Genomic DNA, 17,953 nt, shown 5'->3' with positions numbered 1-17,953 from the left:
CTGGGAGGGAGATTCTGGGAAGATTTGGTAGAAACAGATTGACAAAAGAAAAGTATATCTGGAAGAAAAGGCATCGGCACCTCACTGCCAAGGACTAATTAATGTCTTTGTGAGGAATTTCAGCAAGAAGTATCTTGCTAAGGCTATTCATTTTCACTTACACTGACAAAGATAGAGGCTGCCAGCACCTGCTATGCTTTTGATTGTCATTGTTAAAAGTAACAGTCTCCACAACAGCCACTACTGTGGCTGGCAGATCATCCCTGCAATTCATTGAGGCTGTGGATCTGGAATTTTACAGAACATCTGCAATCAAATCAAAAACTGTACTGCAGCTGGTCATAAAAAGGTTCACTCCATTTCTAGAACCTCCAGAGAAAGCAGCTACAAGCGGTGTATCGATTCCCTGTCATGCAATTAACTGACATTCACTTCCAACAATTGTCTGTGATTTCCACACACTTATCACATGAGCATGGTCATTGTATGTTCTAGGCACCTGAATTAGCTCTCCCCTTTTCAGTCCTGCTGAAACATCCTCCTTTGACATGTAGGCTTCAAATATACTCTTCTTCCTCCCTCGGGTGGGTTTATTTCGATTCTTTCTATCGCTTGATGTCGGGGCAGCAGCATAGGGTCCTCCTGCAAACAGAAATTCATAAGTGTTATCTTGCCCACCAAACTTCTCTACATATCTTAACAGCAGCTGTACAAAGGCTCTGTACCCGAGCTTGAACTTTTGAGAAGGGTTTGCCTAGAAATACTGGCACCCGACTTCAGAGCACTGAAAATCCTGGAATGATCACATTTTACAAATAATTAAGTCTTTTACAGATCATTTTAGAGTTAAGAGCATTCATCCCAGCCCATCTTTTAATAGCGCTTAGCACATGCTTCAAGGCAGCTTATTCCTGAAGCATGTACGCACTCTGCTTTAATACCTCTGGGAGTTCCCAGTTGTCTAGGATTTATTCTGCTGTCTGAATTGCTCATTGTTTCTGTCTGCGATTCAGAGAGTTGTCTCTTCCTATCGAAGTTCTGTGGAGCTCTTGTAGATTCAGAGTTGTTTCTGGTCCTTGCAAACCCTCTCTTTTCTGCACCTGAAATCAAACACAAGTTTGAAATAACAGAGGAAGGAGGGAAGAAGCCCATTGCCAGCTCACGGTCCTCGTGAAACTCATGGTCTGCAGTGCTTCAGTACAAGTCACGATTGTGAGTCATGCTCTTTATCCAAAAGAAACGATGTCTTCATTAGTTCATTTGTAATCTGTTGGCTCTTCGTGCCTCTTAATCCACCACCAACTTACTTTAGCATAAACGAAACTCTGGAAATTACGATATTAAAGTTGGATACAACCCTTCCAAAATCCTGGGAAATTCATTAGAGCGTATAAAATGTGAAATTGTTTAACTGTTTCCAAAGCCCCTGCCTCCACCCCATTAAGCCCCCACATAGTGAGAAAATATAACTTCCCTGCAACTTGCATTTAAAATTACGTAGTTCAGGGAAAAAGGAAAAAAAAAATCACAACAACCCACCCTGTACTCATTAACTTTCAAGCTACCAGAGGCAGCAATGCACACGATGACACTGCAAAGAAATGCCAAGGCTCCGAATGCCCAGCCTGCTCAGAATAGGCCACGATCGTATGAAAATATTCTGCAAAGACTCACCCCTTCCTTCCCTGCCATCACCTCAGACCCTTCCCTACAGCCAGGAGAGCAAGCAGCAGCTTCCAAAGCGTATGCCAACGCTGTTCCACGGATCAGCACATTGGAATGCAACCCAGCGCCGTGCAGCTGCCCTCTTGGCCCTCCACCTGGATACTGAACATGTCATCACAGCTTTGCCTTCCAGCCCCTCCTGGCTACGCTCCCTGGGTCCAAGCTTGTACCTGCAAGTCAGAAAATGTGCAATGCCAACTTATTTGCTAAGGGGCTATTCAAGTTACAAGGCAATTTATTTTAATTTCTTTTTCTTTTTTTTTTTTTTTTTTTAATGCACAGTATCCTTCACAAACTGAACTGGAAATCGCTTTATGGAATTAAACTGAAGCAGCGGGAAGAAAGGGTAAACAAAACACTACTTCAGCAGAGAGCTTTAAATATACGGTACAATAAGAAAAATCTGCTACTTTACCGGGTCACAGACAAAGCAACTTCCACATATAACAACAGGGAAATCAGCAGGAGGAGGGAGGGATCCTCCTAACTCAAGAGAGGAGAGACCAAGACAAGAAGCGGGACAGCTTGAGGTGCTGGCTCAGGCCAGCCCGCAAAAATAATCAAATGCCACAGCAGTAGCTTCAAACGGGATGCTGAAATGAAGAGGGAACCTACGTGTTAAGTAAGGATAAGGATAAGGGTAACGTAGCCTGGCCTCTTTCTACATGATCAGCCGTTTCACGCTCCCTGCACACGCTTTCACAGAGGAGACGAGGGAAGCTGCAGCTGTGACACGACAAAAACACAACTGCAGATTTAGACTTCAACGGGTGCCCAAGAGGCGATGCTACCTGTACAGACCCCGTTATACGGAACTAAAATCATTTGATTTGCAAACGCCTGATTTGCAACTGCCCTAAGGGTCAAGGGATTAGGTTCAATAACAGAAACTTAAAATAAAAACACAGGCTGGAGAGATCTGAGCAGAAGAGCATTTGAATTGGCAACACTGCAGGCTCTGGAGAAGTTCTCCAGAGACATTTTCATGAAGGAACCTCACCTAAATACTGCAAAGAGAACAGGAAGCAGGATCTTAGGAAAATGACAAAAAAAGCAAGGCCCTAGACTCAGCAAGGTCAGGCAGCCTGGCCCACTGGAGGTCCTTAAAAACAGGTGAGGCAGATGTGTGTCAGAGCCCATCTGAAAGAGTGTTTTTTTCCTTGAGGTAGCGCAGGAGGTTACACGAGCTCTCAAGGTCCTCTCCAACCCTTGTTTCTATGACAGTGAGTCACCGAAAATACTATTATGAATTAGAGAACTCAGGATAAAGAGAAGGCTAAATCTTAGCAGGTAATTAAGGAGGAGCTGGAGAAAAAACAGAGAATTAAAAAGCAGGAAAAGGAGTATCTAGTAAGTTTGGAAGTGAGCTGAGAGCCAGAGGTGGCCTGCCGAGAAGAGCTGCCCCAGCACTTGCTGGGGCTGTCACTTCCCAAAATCCTGGGCCACCGCTGCCACAAGCGATGCACCACAGCAAGACACGGAGCAGCTCCTCTCCGTGCCAGTGGGAGACACCAGACGCAGTCACACACTTCCAGTGCTCAGGCCTTCGGTTTGCTCTTCAGCGGTCTTCTTCATTCACTCAGGCTTGGACTCAAATCCAGAGAAAAAAATGTACTCCAACGACCAAGTTGTGCTTCAACGGAGCTGGCTTGCAAGCCGCTTTACACGCAGCCACTTTGGATAAATATCTGACCGCATTGGCCTCGACATTTACAGCTAAACAAAACCAGCCCTGTTACAAAGCCACAGACAACTGTCACAATTAGCACTCAACTGGAACGCCTCTGATTCCACACCAGTGTCATTTCTCGTGTTTCTGCTTTTAAAGGGGAAAGGAAACCACAGGTTGCCATCTGTTTCAACCAGGCTCAGAATTTGCCTCTTTTATACACCTGTCCCTTAACACTGCAAGTTAGAAATATTTCTCACAATGAGCTTTCCTGCTGACCAGCATTAATTAATATTATTTAATTAATATTCTGGTGGACAAACAGACATCGTTCTACAGAGCAAACGTTCAACAAAAATCTCAATAGATAGCGTAGGGTACATTGAGAATATCCTTCCTGAAATAACTGCAGGGATGGAATTGGTGCAACTCTGTTCCAGCAGCAGGTGTGGCAGGATGCCTGCTTTTTTCTGCGCTGTTACAGTTGTGTGATTTGTAAGATAAAGTTTAGGATAAGGAGCAGCACGTAATGCACTCTAGGCATTAAATATTCGAAGACTTAAAAAATAAGTAAACAAATAGCATACAGAATTTTTTAAAAAACTTCAGTAGAAGTGAGACTGAAGTGGAGTGGCTGGGAGCTGAGGGCGGTTGGGAGATCCCAACCGGGGTGGTGAAGCACCAAACGTGTGCATGTGCAGAACCACCCAACAACTGAGTGCAGAGCAATGCTAGTGCAAGACACAGACGCACCCACAGCACAGCAAATACAAGGTGGTCAGGTACGAGCTTCTGGCTGCACGGATGGCACGGAGCTGCTCTGGGGATGCAGTCCCCAGGTCTTCTAGAGGCGGTGACGCTGTCAGCAGGAATTAACAGGAGTTACAAATTGAGGGAAGGGGGTTGGTTGACTGTTCCTTACCTGAAGTCCTCTTGGGGGGAGACTTTGGCTGTGACAACCTAGTTACCCGGCACGGAGGCTCCCTACAAAGGTGGCAGAGGAGCACCTAAGCAGGAGGAGGCAGCGGTTCTACACGCACAGCAGGGAAGCGCCAAAATCTAGCCCCAGGGGAGCACGCTGGGAAACAAACAGCTCCCACCTTCATGGCAGGAGAGGCACGAGAAGTGTGTGGTTTGAAGACAGGCCCAGCCAGAGACTTGCTTTTACTCTGATGCAGGCACCACGAAAGGAGCAGAAGGGATGGAGCCGGAGGCTGGCTCCAGCTGGGACCCGCAGCCCAGCACCCGGAGCCCGAGCCCCGCTCGTCACACCTCCGCTTCAGCGCAGCGACATTGCGCAACGGCGCTTTTTGATCTTTCAGCCTATCTATTCATCTTATCTCAGGGAAAAAACTGCACACGGCAGCTTCCCAGAATGATCTGATCTGCCTTACAGGAAAAAGAGGCAGTTAGGTGGTTCAGTTTAGCTTATTTCAACATAATTCAGGCAAAATCACTCGATAGCTTAGGTTTAGGAAATTACTGCATTTAATTTCACATCTATTAGTCAGTTGATCAACTAGATGGTCAACTAAATCAACTGATATGTTCAACTAAACGTGAACTTACCAAGGCCAGGGAGTCTTTAATTTTCATACTAAAATTTGCATATTACTTCCTATAAGAAAGGACCAAGATCCTAAATTTGATTTGCCAAAACTAAAATGTTTCCAACTGCCTACTAACACATGGCAAGCTGTTTGACTACCACCAGCAGAGACGGAAAGGATTTCTTACTGAATTTTCATTAGCACATGCGTGACTCCTTGGATGCAAACCATCCAGGATCCAGCATCAACTGGTTTTACCTGAAAACCCAAAGTAAATCCCAATATATGGTCACCTCCGTATAGCACTCCCGTTCCTGTCAAAGGACATCTACTTTCACTCGCCATTTTTACCTCCTGTTACACGTCCAGCTGTCACCAACCCAGCTCTCCTGGCAGGGACAGGAGCACCTGAGAGCGTCGAACCGTCAGCATTAGCTGGAAACTGCCCCATGGGTTCAGAGGTCCCACCCCACCAACAGCCACCTCGATGTGTTCCTTCTTTTTAATAAAAAAGACGTGATGTTGAAGGGAACTATATCCCCCATTATTATGAACTTTTTCAGCACTAAATACTTCCATCTACTACTTACATTATCGGCCCAGGACCGGGCATCAACGTTCCTGCTGGCTCTGCCATTGCTAAGGGGATTTTCCATCGCTCCCCGGTGTTAGATCATGATCTACATGTGCAAAGGAATCTTTCAAATACCATCGCTTATCCAGTTAGTGTAAGCATGAAAAGAAGCAGAAGCGTATCCCAGAACTGATAACATGCAATAGAACAATCTGTTATCAGTTAATGAGATGCTCTCAACACATGGTTACTAAATATTTGTCCGTATTCCTCCAATGGTTCCCTTCATAGCTGACACATTGGGATGACTTAAGCCAATTTCCTTCAAACCTTCCAAGAGGTTCCCTGACATTTAATTCTTCAAGAGAGCCCAGCTATGCAGTTATTAAGCCACTGGAAGGATACACCCATCAGCCAGAAGGCACGGCACGGCGGCTACCCGTGGTGACCCAGCATTGCCCACCCAAAACTCAGGGATTAACCCACTAAAGGCAAGGAGAACTACTCCAACACCAGCCCCTGCTTAGCTCTGCGCTCTCGTCTCAGCCTGGCTGAGCTAAACAAAGCATGTTCCTTCCCATCCCTAGTAGGGACCCCAGGAACAGAGTCCAATCACAACACAACCCCAGGCACCAGCTCACAAATCGCCAAGTTCAAGCTGGCCCTTGGGCTCCTGGCAGAGCTTGCAAAGCAAGTTTTAGAAGCCAAAGTCTGTCTTTTAGCAAACGAATGCTTTCTGCTACCCGCCAAGAAGTCCTGCCTGCAACTTCACTTCACTATGGAAGCTGACATGTAACCGGGCACATTAACAATCCCAGAATGAAAGTTCAGCCTACAGAAACCCTGCCTGCTTTTGAAGATATCTAGGAACCCAAAAATCCCAGATCCCAGTGTTGATGCAGCTGTACCAGGCAACTACTCCTTTCTTTCTCCAAAGTCGAATAAATTCTACTAGCAAAAGCATATTTTGCCAGTACAAAGTGCCTTAACATCAGGAAGGTTTTGCTAGGATCCCCACATCTTCCCCTTTCGTAGGTGTAAACAGGCAACGTAAAAGCTATTTGATATATTCTGCTGCTCAACAGAGCCTCCAAAAGAGCTCCCTCTCAAAATCCAAAAGCTGAAACATGTTTGTTAAATTGTTTTTAGCTTCTAATGCACCGGCAACATCCAGTACATGCCATTTCATAGAAGTGACTAACTCGTACCCCAAGCTCTTCAATGACCACTACAACATCCAGGATCAGATGACCTCACACGGGCAAAAACAACAAACACCAGCAGAGAGATCTCAAATGCGAGCTATGACAATAAAAACACTGGTCGTAGACAGGTCACAAGTAACCAGCTATTTATGTTTTCAAAAATATTTTGTGGATTTAAGAGATTAAATGTCCCGCTAATGGTAACAGCCAAGTACTTTTTTGTTCTGTTTCGTTTTAGAAGGAAAAACACAAAGACAGCTGTCGGTGTAGCTGTTCAGAGAAAGACTTCTGTACCAGAAAGAAAAAGGATACTCCTTGGACGGTATCTCGAGCAAAATGCTGTGCTAGCGGCCCAGCAACACAAACAGGACCAAAACCCACCCACCACGCTCCCCGTGAGCTCAGCTCCACTCCAGCCCGTGCTTGGGATCAGAGGGAGCTCAGCTCCCCGAGAGCCTCAAACCACAGCCACCTCGATGCAACGGGTTAAATAAAGCCGATGGTTCAAGATGAAAGACAAAGCAATAGGGAGAAATGAGGATGTCATGGGAAAGAATTCATTAGAGATTTAGGAGTGGAAAGGCAAGACTTGGAGATAGGCTATCAGTTCAGTGAGGTTCCATTGCAGCAAAGACTTTCTGGAGATAAGCCCGGTAGGCAGTATGTCAAATGTTCAATCTGTGGGCTAAGAGAAAGTCTGAGAGCACGTTCTCCTTACCACAAGCAAATAAAGATCTCTGATGAAGCAAACCCAAATAATCCTGACCTGAAGGTTCTGCAACACTCCCGTGCTGCACCGCAATCCAAAAAAATCCAGGACTGTGCCACGGAGCTGAAGGGAGATCCTACAACACGACCACGGGTCCTCCTAAACTGGAGAGGATGTAGGAGATTTGAAGTTGTCTTAATTTAAAAGTAGGTAAATTTCTGGGAAAGGGAGTATCTTGGTGGAAGAGGACGGTGACATAGCAGCACTACAGGGATTTGGGCAGATGGCAGATTGCATAATTAAGTTTAAAGTTAATTAAACAGTCATTCAAAGAAGAGAAACAGTGCAGACCTACATTTACATGCGTGGGCTCGGCCAAAATGCAAATCATATGCAAATGTCCTGAACTGAGGGGATGATGTATTGAAATTTGGCTGCCAGGCCTTGCTCCCATGCCCACCAGTTTGCACTAACTGACCCATTATGATGGGCCACTGGGGCCCAGCCACGGCTTAAACCCGAGCTTCCCACAGTCTAGACAAATCAAAAGAGAAGACAGCCTGTGCACACACCTCTGAAACCTGATTTCAGAAGCGATTCAAAGCAACTGGTTCCTCCAGCAGCAGCCCAACTGGTCACCAGTAAGAGCAGCCCCGGCCGTGCCGGCCAGCAGCTCGCCCACCAGCACGACCGCGCTCACGCGCCAGGACGTGGTCCAGCCATCGGCCATCTGCGCACCCGGGAACAAAGCCGGAGCATCCTCTCGTCCTGCCTCTCCGGGAAGGGTGATTCTCCCAACATTTTTGGCAGGAAGTCTGCCAAAACCTGCACAGAAGGGTTGGAGGAAAAAGCACGAAGGGAATCCTGGCCCCATGGGGGACAAAGGCATCCTGCGCCCCAGCCGGTGACCAGCGGGATGGAGAACTACAGGCTGCCATGGTTTGAGTTGACAGGACCACGAGCTGCTTGTGGAGCTGACCATGCCACTGCATTTGGCTGTAAAAATTCAGACCCTGGAACATGCCACTGAGGATGAAACATCCCCACTGAGAGCCGGAGGTAGCAAAAAATGAAGTGGCACGTCCATGGATACAAAGGAGAGTCAGAGGCAGAGACAGAAGCACGCTTCCAGACTCATGTCCAGCTCACTCTGCATGGCGGGAAGCTCACGTTGCCGCTGCTGTTTTGCTTTAAGCTGCACGGGCTTAGTCACAACCATTGTGTTGTACGCCCTCAGATTTCAATATGGACCTAGGGAAAATGAAAAATGGTGTTGCTGACTTTGGCTTTCTGAAAGGGCCCGCGCTTTGAGGGAAAAAAAATGAAGTGAAGAAAAATGCACAATGGATTCTTTCTGCTGCAGAAAACAATGCTGTGGAAACTGCTCCCGCCTGCCAAGATCATGTGCCCGCGACACCGTGCTTCCTCTTGCAAAACACTTCCAAGCATCCTCATGCCTGCAAGACTCTGCCTTCAGTAACTCAGACAGTAATTGCAGCTTTATTCAATTCCTCAGCGAGGTTTGTGTTGTAGGAATACTACAAGCGCAAGAGCCAAAGATACCATTCCAGGCTCTGCACTAGGGGTTGGTGACGAAACTCATTTAGTAGCAATAGACTAAAAGTTTATCAAAATAGTTACTGTGCTCCAGCTGCGTGCGGCAGCTCAGCGGCGTTGTCAGGGAGGGGATACAGCTTTTCTGGTTTTCAGGACTCTCTGTGAACCTGCTCCACCCTGCCCGTGACCTCCTCACCACCTACCCCGCCTGATGACTGCGCTCCTCCAGGCTTCCACTCCTGCCTCGGGATGTGGGTCAGGGCTGCTTCCACGGCCCCCCGTCCTTCCCTTCACCCAAATCGTCTTCCACAAGACATTTGGCTCTTTGTTTCGTCCAGCTACGATGCGAACAGGCTCGTTCAACACTTCAAGAAAAAAAACCACATTTCGAAAACATAATACCGCGGAAGCTCTCCCTTTGATTTCCCCGGGCTTCAAGCAAGCTCCTCGAAGATCAGAAGAAGTCAAGAGGCTTTGAAAGGCACCTGTCAGGAGGTGCTAATGCACTAGGAGATGTTAACAGCCGAAAATGAAAGAACTGCTTTCAGATTCATGCACATCCCGAGGTTACCATATGTGCTGCGGAATAAAACAACCTGCTGAGGAACCATTCCCCGTGCTGCCCGCTCTATGTATTAGGTACGTAGTTCATGGCCCTTAGTATTGTGGCGGAAAAAAAGGTTTAAAAAACATACAAATGGAACAAAATGCCTTGTTGCTGCCAACTTTTATTTACAGAAAGGCGGAAACAGTCTCCAAGGCATGACCTGCCCCATACATCTGCGGGCTGCAGCTGCTAGTGTTGACATCTTCCTTCAGCACCCGGGAAGTTTTTATTTTTGTCACCGAAGACATCATTTTACGCGGTGGGTCCCAACATCTTCTTTTCCATCCTGCCCCAGCCAAGTTACAACTCTCCATAGCCTGGATTTCCCCACAAGAGGGAGTTAGGGACATGCGGCCCACAGCACTTTGCAGAACAGGGGCTGGAGGTGGAAGGGCGAGGGATGGCCACCAGCACGCAGGCCACGGGAGCCACAAGCAGTGGCCGGAGAGCTGGGCAGCAGCGAGAGCCCTGCAGCAACCAAGGCCTGCAGAGGAATCGCAATCAGCTGCTGATGACTGCTGCAAAGCATGTGTTCTGCCTCAGGACCCTGTGTAAAGATGGTTCAGAGATGGTCTGAACAGGCCGGAGCTGACTGGGGTGTGTGGCTGGCCGACCTCGTGGATAGCAGAGGATAGAGGGCTTTCCGAAATTAAGTCCTGTTTGAACTACCCCACGCTTTGGAGTAGGGGGGAGAATTTCTTATCGAGGCTTTTAAATGTGCCAGTACAAGCCCACATAGCAGAAGCCTTGGCAGAACTGTTCCAGTGGTCATTTACCCTCCCTGCTAAATTGTGCTTTATTTCAAGCCTGGATTTGTTTAGCCTCAAATGCATTATATCATAATCCGCTCAACTGAGTAGCCTATTACTGAACATCTGTTCCCCATGTAGGCAATTTGCTGAGAGCTCACTTCCTCCAAGCATCTCTTTGATAAGTAAAGCAGGGTTCCTCACATCATTCACTCGTGATCCCAGCGTTTTAATCTTCCTCGTGGCCCTCCTCGGAGTATTCATCAATTCATCACCATCCTCCCAGAACAGAGGGCATCACCACAGGACGCAGCACTCCAGAAGCTGCTGCTGCTGCCGTGCCAAAGACACACGCAGCCCATACTCCATCTTGCAATTCCCATGCTCGTACATTACCCTCTTGGCCACATTTCACAGGAGGGGGATGTTCAGCTGATTAATCCATCAAAAAGCTCCAAACTTTTTTTTTTTTTTTTTTTCCAAGCTGTTGCTTCCCACACTGGGCTCCTCGCGCTGCTCGCATGGCTCTGCGCAGGCCCAGGACATGGATTTTCTTCTGCCCGCTCCCAGCGCACCGAGCGATGCAGGCGGCTGCCAGTGACCGCCCCCATTACTCAACGCTCCCTGCAGGCTCCCAAGAAACTCTCGGCCATGCTTGCGTGTTCTCTTCCTGATCATCGACAGAAGCATTAAACAGCACAGGGCAGAACGCGACCCTGTAGGAACCGGCCACACCTGTTGGTAAATGCGGCTATAAATTGAGAACCGGTCATTAGTTCAGCCAAGCAGCTTCCAAGCCATTACACCCGGGCTGTGATTCTACCAAGCTCCAGCTCAGAAGAAACTGACACCGAGGGAACTCAACAGAACCTTGGCTACAGAAATCGATGACAAAGTTGAATAGCAGTTTGAAAACTAATTAAAATTTAAAATCAATTCTTGGAGTAGCCCATTGTGTTTTTTTTTTTCCTGGGACTGACATCCCCCGGACAGACCCAGTAGTCTGAGCTACACGATGGACGCCTAATTTCAGAGAATGGAGCTAAAGAAGGAAAAAACAGTCAAAAAAAGCAAGTCAACAGTAACAAGCATCTCCGCTGATGAACACCGGCACGTGAAGGATGCTGCTGCAGGGAGATAAAGGCTTTGCTGCTGGATGCGAGGGCTCCTGCCACAGAATTTGGTCCCGCTGCAGCTCGGCGCGCTCAGGGCTCTGGTGACGGGCACGGAGGGCGATTATCAGATGGGATACCAAACCCACAGACGCTGCACGGCAGGATCTCATCTCCCCAGGAGAGGATACATCAGATATTAACTCACATACTAGAGCTGATGTTAGCCAAAAGCACTAGTTGCACAAGCTTCAGGAATGCAGCATTTTTCCTATCAAAAGCAGCCCAAATTTATGTTTGCGATGACGTTGCTGAACCATTAGGGAAAGGAGCATCCTATCTCTCAAGTGTTTCTCAGATGGGGCAATACAGTAAATCCAGCTTTCCCTTCCCTCCCATATCCTATTACTATGATTAACATCACCTAAACACTACATTAGACTTGGCAAGATTAGCTACATTTAAGAGATTTCCACAGCAACCAGCATTCTCCATTTATTGAGCTGATTCTGTGGCCTTTGCTCCATCGCTGGCTCACATTTACGGGTGCCAGATAGGGAGATAGCAGCATTCTTGAGCACTGAATTTCTCCACGCAAGAACTGGAAGGCTCGCCGCTAAAAAGTAACGATCTTAAACTTGCCTTGCAAGGAGGTTTCCCTTCTATCGTTTTTCCTTCAAAGTTCCTGCAGAGAAACAAAGGCAAATACAAAATGTGCTGCAGCGTATGACAGAAAGACAGAAGCGCTGTGATTTTGCCATCTTATTAAGCCTGGTGTTTCTTGATCAGCTGTGCCCATCAAGCCCGCAGGAAAGCCATTCCAAGACATTTCCGTCACCTATGCTGAACCTAGCAAATGTCAGGGTTGCAGCCACAAACACAACAACTCCATCCAACAGCAACAACTGGGTTTTTTTTTTCAAACTACGATGCTAAACACCAGCCTGCTTGCCAGAGACACTCCTCTGTGGAAGCTGCCCAAGCTTGGTTAAGTATCACAGACCGGGCAAATAAATGCCAAGCGTCAGACAAACAGTAAATCAGCAGGGGCCACGGGAATCTTGCGCTGTCTCGGACAAAGCATGCTGCGACCCAGGAGCTGGCTGTTCCCTCTCGGGGGGCTGCTGACGCTGACAGATGGGCAAGGCGCCTCTGCCGCATCAAAGCTTTTCGTGAGGAGAGCCGCAGGAGGCTACCTGGCGGTCGGTGGGGGTCTTCTTCCCAAGGAGGATGGCTGCAGGTACAGATGGAGACGGCGTATCTGAAAAATCTGAACTTATTTCAGAGCGATCAGCCTTCAAAGGAGCACCAGCATCCTGTCCCACCCCAGCTTTCAGCACCAAGAAAGCTGCCCCCCTCACAGCTCCTGACATCCTTTGAAATTGAGCATGGTCGGGAGACGGCGTTCCCAAAGATCATCCTGCACCCACCTTTGGAGGGCACTTTTCTTACGCAGAAACTTGTTTTTTGGTGGGTTTTCTTTAGATTTTTCCAGCAGACTAACAGCAGCATTCCCCCACAAACAGGCTGAGGAGCACACGTACTCAGAAAGCAGCCACAGCCTTCCTGCCCCAACTAAAACGCAGCTTGTTCTAAACTACTTACCAATAACGTGATACATCACAGGTATTTAAGACAAAGTTTCACTTAGCAGCCATGCAAATCTCAGCTACCAGCATGTGACAGACAGATGCTGCAGAAAGAGTTAGTACTTCTGTCCTCAAGGAAAAGGGGGTTTTAAGCTCTTTTATGGCAGAAACATCAGGCAGTGGTCTGTCTGAAAAGAGATTCTGATGACTAATGCCGGATTGAAGTGGGAAAACCCTTAGAGCCTTTGATCAAAAAACAGAAAACAACCCAGAGGTCTTCATGAAAGACATTCTGTTAAGGGAACTTTTTGTTAGGGAAATTTTAACACCCAAAGACCCTAAAGGATTGGAGATCTAGGGAAAAAAACTAGCAGGGAAATCGCATGAGATGAAAATCTGTAAGCATCATAATTTAAAGTGACGTTTTAGACTGATTTTCTGCTTCACTATGGTTTAAGAAACTTCAGAACAGGAGGCTTCACAGCGATTATGCTCGCATAGGTTGGAGCGGCGCAGAAAGGAGCCTCGATCTGTGCCTACATGCAGCAAGTCAGACTGCTGAACCCGTACAGTGAACCCCATGCGCAGCTCCACAGCTGCTACACCTTCCAGACAAGGGACAGCAGAGGGTTGTTCAAATCCAGAGCTCCCAATGCAAAGCTCTTTGGGCAACCCAGATGGTGACAACCTCCACTAAATCTCTGCACAACGCCGGGGAGCTGGGGCAGGGAGAGGTGGGAAAGCCCCCCAAAAGAAGGACGAAGATTAGCTCTTGGTACAGGAGCTACGAAAACTACAAAGCCAGCGGGCTCAGCACGACTTTCTGCTGAAAGCCCCACGGGTAGGAGAGCAGGCAAGGGGCATAATGTCACAGTAGAGACATCTCTTAACCAAGGAAAAATAAACTGGCCATATAGGAGAGAGGACGGGTCCTGAATTTCTCCGAACAGAGAAGAAAGCAAGGCGCAGGGGTGCCCATTTGCATTTTAGCGTGTTGCTTCAATCTGCATTTCTTGCTTCATCCCACAAAGTTATTTCGGGATTTTTACAAAGCCTCTGGTATGCTTTGTTTTCAGGCAGCTCTGAGAAATGAAACATCTTACAGCAATTATAGGAGACCCATACACAAATACGCACACACGCCAGTAGGAGCTATGCAGCAGATCCTGAGGACGCGCAACTGCACAAAGCCAGATGATGCTTCTCTATGCCTGCATCCCAGCTCCACAGCCGGGAACAACCTCCTGTGCACCAGACGAGGTGGAGGAAAAAAATGATTTGAGGAAAAAACGGCAGGCCCGGTGCAGAAGGAACCAGCCTCATGAGTAACAGGATGTTTCAGCCTGCTGTGACGAAGCATCCTCGCTGATAAGTGGCAGGTTCCATTTGCTAATTACAGCTCACTCCGGGACAGGGCTATTTTCAAGTTTTAAGCATGTTGCTCCTCAAGTTCACCCAAAGCCAGAGCTCCCAAGTCAGCCTTTTCGCCCACCATTCATTACTTTTTAAGGGCGACATGTCAGTACAGCTGGACAAGTGGCTGACAGAGCAGCACTCAGTAAAAGCAGGCACTATCAGCAGAGCCAGGAGGGACTGCCGTGGTCAGCCTCCTAATTACCTGCTGCAGAATTATTTCTGTCCTCCAAGACAGGGCTTGGGACCTTACAGTACGGACTGACAGCGGCAATCACGACAGGGAATAAAACAAAGTGCAATTTCAAATTAGCTCCTCCTGCAAAGCAGCCCCCCAGAGGCACTCGTGGGCTTCGCTTCTGGGTGAGCGGAGAAAAGCACCAGGGGGATCGTCAACAAGGCAAGCTCCCTTTCGAAGAGCCAGAGAGCAATTTGGGCCAGTCTACACCTAGTGGCTTTCCCCCACCTAAGACAAGGAGGTGTTGGAATTAGCAAGGATATCGCCGGCAGCGAGCTCCAGGGTCAGTGACGCTTGCTGGGGCTGCACAAACCTCTCTGCTCGCCCCCAGGGCCGCAGGAACTGCTGCACCACTGAAAGGACACCAACAGGGACCTGCTCCTCGCTTCCTGAAGCCTTCTACAGAGCGCTCAAAGGGTTTTTTCAGCCCTCCTCCTCCTTAAATTTTAGCGCTTTTAGTTTTAGGCCACGGCTAAACCTGAGCTGAAGAGCTGTTAAGAAGAGGACAATGAAACAAAGCAATCTAAAGAGAGATGCTTGGCTTTGAGATTAGCTCAAAGAGCCTTTTGGTAAGCCTACCGCAGCCCAGCAGAGTTAATTCGTGAGGAAACGTCACCACTGAAAAGGTGATACGCCTCGCTGCTGTGACAGAAGCAATTCTTGCCCCCAGAGTTTCACAAGCCTTGATTTAAACTGATCAAACCAGACACCTGCCTCTGCAAGGGAATATGACATATAACAGCATCAAGAGAAAAAGACGAGCTTTGAAGTGGGAAAATATTAATCTGGTAGTGTGATGTGTGAGATCTTCTACTTAAACGCTTGCATTAAACCTTTATTTCACTTCAACGGGAGTACTAAAATATACTCACGCTGAACAGAAAAGACATCTGTCCGAATCAAATTACGTATATTTTTTCCTCTTTCTTTCCTCCCCAGGAAACTGTTTTCATGCCCCTGCAAGCGTCCTGGAGTGTGACCAGTCTCAACTTACACAGGAGGGTGGCTCGGGAGGCATGCAAGTAAAAGAAAAGGAAGGGTGTCACTTAAGCAAATAATTTCCCAATAATCTTCCCCGCAGTGTGAGTTTTCCACCTGGGAGGTCAAACACGATGGCCAACGTTCTCTGCTCTAGGTCTCCACACTAAGTTTCTAAATAGCTACTTTTCAAAGGGGTTGTAAACCTCGCTCCCAAGAAAGCAGGAGGGAACTGCAGGTGCTTACTTCGGAAAACCAGGCTACTTTTAGATGAAAATCCACACAGGCAACTATTGTTTTCATTGTTACAGCTGTAAGTCTCCCGGACTTTTCATTTAACAGACTTTTTACAAAAGCATCTTCTCAAAACTCGGGATTCCTCCACTTGTGGTGGGCAGCCTTTCTGATCCACTTAATTTTTTATGTTTCTCCTCTTTAGACAGGTGTTTTTATTTTCTTAATACCGGAGGGGCTTTCCAGGAGGGGTAGGAAGGGTTGATAAATGACTTTCTCCCACGGCAGAAAGATAGAAATTAAAAAACAGCTTCAAAGAATCACAGAAAATAATGCACAAACCACCAAAGTTTGCTCTGAACAGAATGAATCCATTAAAGACACGTCACACTGAATACACTTATTGATTCGGGCCAACTTTCAGAGTCTAAAACGCTGTTTTACAACTTTGCCTTGATCCTTCAGGGTGGTGAGGACACTAAAAATACAAAACCTTGTGGCTGGTGAAATTTACAACATATATATTCCTGCAGAAATCCTCACCAAGGATTAGTGCCTCAACATCTGGCGATGCGTTGGACACAAGCCCTGCATTTACTCCAGGAGGGCCCAAGAGGACCTGACTCAGTCTCCAGGGGCCAGGCTTGATTTTGGATGAGGAACCAAGAAAACCTTAGGACACTTCTCAAAGCTGCAGCACCTAAAGCAAGGCCGTCTCCAGGAAGCAGCCCATCGATCTAGCATGGAGTGGCTGCAGCAACAGAGCTCTTGCAGCGGTGTAACAGCTGGACAGAGGTGCCCAGACCCTTTCCATTAGGGTGATACTCCAGGCAAGGTGCCACCAGGTCACGCTTTCCCACAGAAGTGACAGCCCGTGCCACCAGTGTGCAAGCTTTACAGCAGAAGCTGTTTACTTTTCTTCCAGCAGGTTATTTTCTACTGGCTTTGATTCCCTGAACCAGCAGGAGGAGGAGAAGGGAAGGGCAGCCCAGACTCACAGCAGCCCTGATTTAGATCAGCTCATACGGCTCTGGGTCCACATCTCAGGCCGCCGGCCGTACCCGTGCAATTAGCTGGCACAGCGTCAAATTCGACTTCTGTAAAGTGCAGCACCCAACACTAACAAACTAACTAGTCCAAACTAACATTAGCATGGAATTTGTTAGCTGCTCTTCCTTACTCTCCAAAAGCTACCGGTTAGCTGAAGGGTAGAAGGCAGTCAAGTCCCTTACAACAGCCAGCGTGACAAGCACGGAATTGTTACCATGAGACACACCAGAAAAACCCTCCCAAAAACGAGGCTCCTCCATAAACGTTAGCAATCTGCTTGTGTTCAGTGTCTAATTATGATCTGTCTTGAAAGAACTCATGAAAGTTTACCAACTTTAGCACATAATCTACCACATAATTCTACTGTCACAGCCTCCAAAAATACAGCAAGCCCTGTAAAAAGCGTGTTACTTGCCACTCTTGACTGATAGGGCATAGATTTGCAAGTGATTCAGTTAAACATTTACTTGATTTCAAATCCAAACGTTGTGATAGACCTCAGGCCCCTCTCATACCCAGCTGAGAAATTGATCTCTTCTACTTGTTACAGAGAATTTAATGCAGTGACATTTATGAGTTCCTCCAGTAGTAGTTCATAAGATCAGGCTATTTCAAGTATTTCACCATAAATATCATTCAGAGGAAGTTTTAACCCATTACATCAGGAGATCAAATTTAAACTGCCTGGCTTTGGCTGCTTGTAAATGCTGTGATTTTTTTTTTTAATAAAGAATTTTATCTCTGTAAGTTGGCTTTTTGCCCTGACCGTTGCATTTAAGAGGCACTCCCTGTGCTACCGCAAGATGTATTCTCTTTGTTACTAACAGTAAAATTTACTAGAGTCAACACCCTGTATCAGGAATTAGATATTATACAGGCATCTTAGCCCCCGAGTATTAGACAGGCTTGGATGCTCTACAGAGGCTAAGCAGCACTCCAGACCCAACGAAGCGATGCAGAGGGAACTGTGACTTCGCCTTGAGCCAGCTGAGGT

The 17,953-nt window shown here is 47.3% G+C and overlaps 1 protein-coding gene across 3 annotated transcripts in view; it reads right to left on the bottom strand.

The window, feature by feature from the left end:
* The window catches only part of DIS3L2 (DIS3 like 3'-5' exoribonuclease 2), a 192,380-nt gene that overhangs the window by 170,913 nt on the left and 3,514 nt on the right, over positions 1 to 17,953 (bottom strand). For 2 of the 3 annotated variants that reach the window (XM_040567859.1, XM_040567860.1), the window contains exons 3-4: positions 942 to 1,100; positions 500 to 642 (exon numbers count right to left, since the gene is read on the bottom strand). In XM_040567859.1, the coding sequence (XP_040423793.1) occupies positions 500 to 642; positions 942 to 1,100 (302 nt within the window). Of the gene's footprint in view, positions 1 to 499; positions 643 to 941; positions 1,101 to 1,674; positions 1,896 to 17,953 lie in introns of all 3 variants that reach the window. The other variant, XM_040567861.1, reaches the window with a different exon arrangement.

Source organism: Cygnus olor, chromosome 9 (genome assembly GCF_009769625.2).
Source record: "Cygnus olor isolate bCygOlo1 chromosome 9, bCygOlo1.pri.v2, whole genome shotgun sequence".
Classification (NCBI taxonomy): domain Eukaryota; kingdom Metazoa; phylum Chordata; class Aves; order Anseriformes; family Anatidae; genus Cygnus; species Cygnus olor.
Note: the sequence above shows the minus strand (reverse complement) of the source record. Positions and strands in the feature narration are given on the sequence as shown.